This window comes from Xiphophorus couchianus, chromosome 3, assembly GCF_001444195.1.
Source record: "Xiphophorus couchianus chromosome 3, X_couchianus-1.0, whole genome shotgun sequence".
NCBI lineage: Eukaryota > Metazoa > Chordata > Actinopteri > Cyprinodontiformes > Poeciliidae > Xiphophorus > Xiphophorus couchianus.
Window position 1 is genome coordinate 14156865 of NC_040230.1, and position 6639 is coordinate 14163503.

The 6639-nt window shown below is 39.8% G+C and overlaps 1 protein-coding gene across 1 annotated transcript; it reads left to right on the forward strand.

Annotated features, from left to right (window-relative positions):
* Positions 1 to 2657: 2657 nt before the first annotated feature.
* uts2r3 (urotensin-2 receptor 3) lies at positions 2658 to 6379 on the forward strand. Its single transcript, XM_028009449.1, has one exon. The coding sequence runs from the start codon at positions 3125 to 3127 to the stop codon at positions 4253 to 4255; it is 1131 nt and encodes a 376-aa protein (XP_027865250.1). The 5' UTR covers positions 2658 to 3124; the 3' UTR covers positions 4256 to 6379.
* The last annotated feature ends 260 nt before the right edge of the window (positions 6380 to 6639 follow it).

The window sequence follows — 6639 nt, forward strand, 5'->3', positions numbered from 1 at the left end:
CGACTAATCCAGGAAGTCACAGAAGAACCCAGAACAACACCGAATCCCTGCAGGCCTCAGAGATCTGAGTAATAAGAGGCCAATCTGCTGCCCAAAACAAGCACAGCTTCATCAAAGAATATTTATGTTTTCATGAAATATATTCTGAAAACTGACAAGAAAATTCTAACTTCTGAAATATCATACTGACAGTCAAATATAGAGGCTTACGTTGCTGACACCATGAATTCTACTTTCTAGCTGAAAACTCTGACTGAAAATGGCCGACCATCAGTTTTGGATGTTTGGATTATGCAGGAATAATCAGATTATCTTCTAAATCCACAACACAGCCAGTCTAAGTTCACAAACAATATTCACGATAGCAATATCCTGCTAATCTATGAGACTCTTCTGATTTCCCTTTGGTATGAAATTGCAATTAACAACCTTAAAATGGACATCATGCATCAATGGCTGAAATTTTTACCAGTACTGGTACTGCGTTCTTAAACATTAACATAAAGTGTTTAGGTAAAAAGATTCCATATATTTTTCATTATAAAAAATTAAAAATGTATGCATTTTCATTAAGCAAATCAACATAATTCCTCTTAATGAATGAATCGCTGTTTCATAAAAGAATGGAAACAAGCTTTCAGCTCAAAAATATTTCTATTTATAGTCAATTTATTGGTGCGGATGTAAATTTTTCCAGTAAATTCCCATTTAGATTTTATGCTTCCCTGAAACTATTAGAAAGTCATCAAACTATGATCAAGAGTATGATTTAATGTGGTTGTAAAGTACAGTAGAAATAAAAACAGACAGAAACAGAATGCTACTTTAAGTGTTTCAAATTCTTATAGGACAGCTCAGAGGCAAAGCAGCGGAAAGAAAAGCTTCGCATGAAGCCATAACTCAAAAGCAACTGAGATGTGCAAATCATAATTATATGAAACATTTAGGGTTAAAGGGTCAAATCATTAAAACAGATTTCAATCACAGGCTAGATTATTTAGGAATAATTAAGTAAAACTCTGTATTGAATTAAATATGTTCTCACGTTTAGTTCACTCAGTTGGGGGCTTTGCCGAGCCTAATATAAACATGGAGTCTGGATGCAGGAGAAGCCCCCTTGATTTCTCATCCCACCCCCTTTGTGTGACTCACACTGGATCCTCGGACTGACTCAGACAACTCAGAAACTGAGGACTGACAGAGAGCAGCACTGAGGACTGAACCGCACACCCCAAACTTCACATGAAGCCCAGCTTTAAATATTAAATACCAATCCTCCTCATCTGAACAAACCAAAATGAGGAGATTTCAGGATGGGAACTGAGTGGTTTCAACCCAGGAACATTATTTTGTAACGTCCAGGATTTTACATCTCAGAAAGTAAGTTGAAAATTACTTAAATGTCATAAAATGTGTTTAATTTAAATGTATTTCAGTTAGAGTATTGGAAAATATAGGTTTTTCTCCCACAAATATATTCAAAATGGCATTTTACTACAACTAAAGTCAATGAAATACATTATTTAGTATGGTCTTCGCGCTATTAAACATAATGCAACCAGCATTATTTTTCCAACAGCGTTGTTTAAAATGCAAGAGTTTAATTTAACTAGTGAATTCTTTTGGATTATTAAAATGTTCATAGTAAAATATAAAACACAGAGATGTAACACGGTGTATTATGTATGTAATTAGTCATGTAAAGGGAGCCGCAGGAAGCGCAGCGGCAGGCAGTAGCCATCCGGGTCACAGGCCGAGTCTGTCAGCCTCATTTTGGTGTCATGAAGACATCTCTGCACAGAACTGTGTGTTTTGAAGCGAACATGATGCTCTCCTCTCTCAAAATGAGTGTTTAATTTTTTTCTCAACAGAGCGCAGCATCAGGCTTGAGTCCTGCTGCGTTATGACTCGGCAAATTTACACGCGCCGGTCCCCATCCAAACCACCGGTGCGCAAAAGGAGCACAAGAAATCCAAACAAAACCTTGGCCATTTATAACTTGCTTGCTAATAAGATCGGCTGTCTTTCATGTTCCGGTACTGTTTCACCTAATTGCTGCCCAACTGTTGACCTAAAGGGGGAGGTTTTCCATGCAGATTTACCGTCTTGAATTGAAGACCTCCCCTCCCTTTTAAAAAGCCCGGCCAACGCAGACTCCCCGTGTAACAATAAAACCGTGATGGCTGTGCCAACCAGAGCAGGTTCCTGCTGGAACATAAACCATTCTGGATTTGCTGACATTTTCATTTAATCATGTTTATGTGACATTCTTCACATTATCTGCTGTCAGAATTTGAATGGGGGTAAATGAAACTGAAGCAGACAGAAACAGGGTTCGCTGGAACATTGTTCACAACATCCATGTGGTGACTGTCACAAGTGCTCAAATATATATACTGTATATATATATATATATATAATTTATTATTTTTAGATCACTTATTTTTTAATTTGGAAACACTGATTTTTTTAAACACAATTTTCCACAAATATATTCCACAGAAAATGTATCTATTCTGTTTATGCAAAAGTTTAAACAGAAACTTTTAAACAGGATATTTCAAAATCTAAAAATAGAAACAAATCAATGGTTATTTAAAAATGACTAATTATTTATGATAGATATTTATTTTTCAAACAGATGCAGCATTTGTGGATCTAAACAGGTTCTATGTTACTGGATAGAGGGTGAAAATGAATCTTTGGATTGTAAAAGTTGCAGACCCCTGGTCTAGGTGGACAGCCATGTTCTTGATGGTTTGTACTTGTGCTTTATACTCTTTCTATGACCAGGTGATGGACTGAGTAGGACTCTGATTTGTATTCATAAGAAATTTTGAAAATTAATTACTTTATCCTCCATTTCACAATTAAGCATGATTTTGAATTAATCTACCTTATAAAATCAAATTAAAATACCTTGAAGTGTGTGGCTGTACCATAAAAAACACAATACAATATAGGCACTCTTAATTTCTCTAGAATCTACAGAAAATAACTCATGTCATGTTCTTCTCTACATCTGCTTTTATATTTTGATTTGCACCACATCACCTATTTGTCTTTCTTCCTCTCCTACACAACAGTCTGACGATTCCCCCTAACCTGCTAACCTTTTAGCATAATGGACCCGTCTTTAGCCCCCACAGCTCTCTACACCCTCACTCCCATCCAGAACCTCTCCGCGCCCTCCTCCTCTCCCTCCATCTCTCCATCGCCCAGCTTTGCCTCCACCGCTCTCTTCTGCTCACTCCTCTCACTCCTCTCCCTACTGGGCATCACAGGAAACCTTTACACTTTGATTCTCCTTCTGAGGCGCAGCAGAGTTAGGAGAAGACGTGGAGCTGGACTGGCCTGCTGCCTAACAAGAATACCCGTCCCTTCCTGTCTTGCGAACTCTGCCTCTCCTTCCTCCCCCTCCTCCTCGCCCTCTTCCACCTCTCTTCACCTCCAGGTGCTGAGCCTGGCGCTTGCCGACCTGCTCTACCTTTTCACCGCTCCCTTCATCGTGTACGACAGCCTGGCATCCGGATGGGCCTTCGGGGAGCTGGGCTGCCGCCTCCTACTGAGTCTGGACCTCCTCACCATGCACGCCTCCATCTTCACCCTCACTGCCATGAGCATGGATCGCTACAGAGCAGTAGCCCATCCCCTGCGCACCTCCTCTTCCAGCTCCTCCAACCTGCTGCGGGTCACCCTGGCGTGGGGTCTGGCGGTGGCTCTTAGCCTGCCCATGATGATCACCTTGCACCTGGAGGACGGGGAGGGCGGCGAGGGACAGCTCTGCGTCCCGGCGTGGGACGAGCAGAGCTCCAAGGCGTATCTGAGCGTGCTTTTCTGCACCAGCATCCTCGGCCCTGGGCTGGCCATCGGAGGACTTTACGCCACTCTGGGCCGGCTCTACTGGGTTTCACAGACCCAGCCAGCCTGGGCGAACGGAACCGGCGCGGCGAGCACTCCCCGAGCACCAAAACCCAAAGTTCTGCTCCTCATCCTGGGTATCGTCCTGGCCTTTTGGGCCTGTTTCCTCCCCTTCTGGATCTGGCAGCTGCTCCCCCTCTACCAGCCCGACATGCTTCGGACATTACCGGTGGGGACCCAGGTGACGGTGAACCGCATCCTAACAGGACTCACTTATGGAAACTCCTGTGTCAATCCTTTCTTCTACACGTTACTGACTGGGAAGCGGAAACCAAACAGGCAGATGCTCGCATCAGCCAATCAGCTCTGCCGCAAGGGCAGCCCCCTGCAGTGATGTCACATCCTCAACAACCTCCTGAGTGGAGTTGACCCTCCACTGTCTTCAGATCAAACTACATTGGTGTCAAATGTTTGTGCAGCAAAAATCTTAATTTGTTTCGCTATAATTTTAAAGATATTTATAAATGTTTCCAGAGGTCATCAAAGGTCAAACTGCTCCCCACATTTACAAAATAAAACTAATTTGGTCTCAATCAATTTTACTGTTTGTAGCACATTTTTGAGGCAGTTGATTGACATCAAATTTGTTTGATTTTGTAGATGTGGGGGGGGGGGGCTTATTGACCTCTGAAAACTTTCATTAATATCTTTAAAATGGTTGCATCACAAAAAAAAGAGTTTGCTGCCCAAAGTTTGACACACATTTTGTTTAATTTGAGAAAGGTGGAGTGCACTAATGTGCAGTTCTAAAAAGGCATAAGGATGCTTCAGAAGTTCCAGTATTGGCTACCAAAGATGGAAGCAATGAGGATGTTGAACAAATGATAGCACTTTGTACGAAAACTTTATGAAAGGACAATGTTTGCTTTATCAGAGAAAATAGTTGATATTGAATTTTACCTGAGAAAGAGGAAAATGTTTCTCAAAAATTCTAAAAAAATTAATTGATACATCGCCTTGAAAAGTAACTTTTCCACTTTCTTTGCAGAACCACAGATGTCAGTGTATGTTATTGGGAAGTTGTGTGAAAAATCAACACAAAATAGGGCGTAATTGTGAACAAGAAGGAAAGTGTACCATTCATTTGAATTCAGAGCCTATGCATTGTAGAGACTGAAAGTTTTCAATCATTTTTAATTCTTGCTAACAATTTTCAATAAGATTTAGGTCTAATCCATTCCAAGATTTCAACATGCTCTGATCTAAACATTTTTAATTGTCATTGTCCTGCTTGAAGGTGAACATTCAACACAATCTGAAATCTTTTGCCACCTCTAACAGGTTTTCTACCCTGTATTTAGTTCCATCCGTCTTCCCACAGACTCTGACCAACTTCCAGGTCCCACAGCATTACACTGCCACTGCCATTTAAATGGTGGATACATTGCTTTTTACGCCGAGCATAGAGTCTAAATAAAGCTCTGATACTCTGTTTAGGTGGACGGTCTTTCCCTGGTAGGTTTGCATCTGTGGCATTTCCGTTCTCAGAAGATGGATTGCGTGGTGATCAGAGCTCAGGGATAAAGTTTACAACGTTGACTCTGCTGTGTTTCTTGGTCGCCTTGATGCTGTTTATTGTCCAATGACTTCACAGAACAGATGGATTTAGATTAGGAAAAAGCCACAAACTGTTGGGCTGTGTTCACTAAAGATGTCAAAAGATTGCAATGAATTTTATTTCAGATTATTGGAGTGAAAGGGGCTGAACAAATATAAAGACTACAACTTTTAAAGTTTTATTTGCAAGACATTTTGAGAGTCATGTACCATTTTCCTTCCACTTCACAATTATGCACAAATTTGTGTTAGTCAATAACAAAAAGTTCAAATAAGACACACAGAGGTTTGTGATTTTAACGAGAAAAATGTGAAAACGTTCAAGGTGTGAATATTGTTGAAAGGCACAAATTTATCTCAGTGGATGGAATTGCTTATATATTTTTTAATTTGTTCAGTATTTAACATAGCAATAATTAATATCTACAGAAATTACATGTACAAAGAAATGGAGTCGACTGGTTTATTATGCAAATAAAAGCAATAATTTTAAGACTGCAGACCAGATATCATATGTTGCGAATGTGTTGCATTTCCAGTGAACCCTCTGACACATTTCTGCTTGTTTTTAGAAAAAACTCAATGATAATGTTTGTTTTTAGACAACTGGTTGTGTCTGGCCAGGAACTCAAAGGGATATTTTTCTGAGACATTGTTTGTTGACATAATAAATTATGTTTGAGCATGTCTGCAGGGTTTTTGTTTTCTGCTTCTGACCTTTGACATATCTTTAAGAAAAACGAGTTTTCTGTAATCTTGACCTGCATGTTTGGGTTTGGGTAAAAATGTACTTATTATCATTAATTACACAATGTGCTGCATGGCCTTTCCTGCTATTAATGCTAAATTAGGTTTTCATTGTCACATGTATTCCTGAATAAAGAATTTGCTCTCTATATTTCATACAGTCATTTCCTCTTTAATACAGAAGTTATTTTCTAATTTTGGATCTCTAGCAAACAATACACCATGGCACAAAAGGTAACCAAAAGAGTGGTCAAGGCTATCCATCATAGTTTCTTCCATTACAGAAGAAAAAGAGAAAAATGGAAAGTTTGTTTTTTAGTTGCCCTGTGTTTTTTTTTTTTACTTTTCCTGTAAGGACAAAACCCAAGTCTGTCTGACTCAAAGGCTGCACTGCAGATCCTGCTGCTCTTTGAC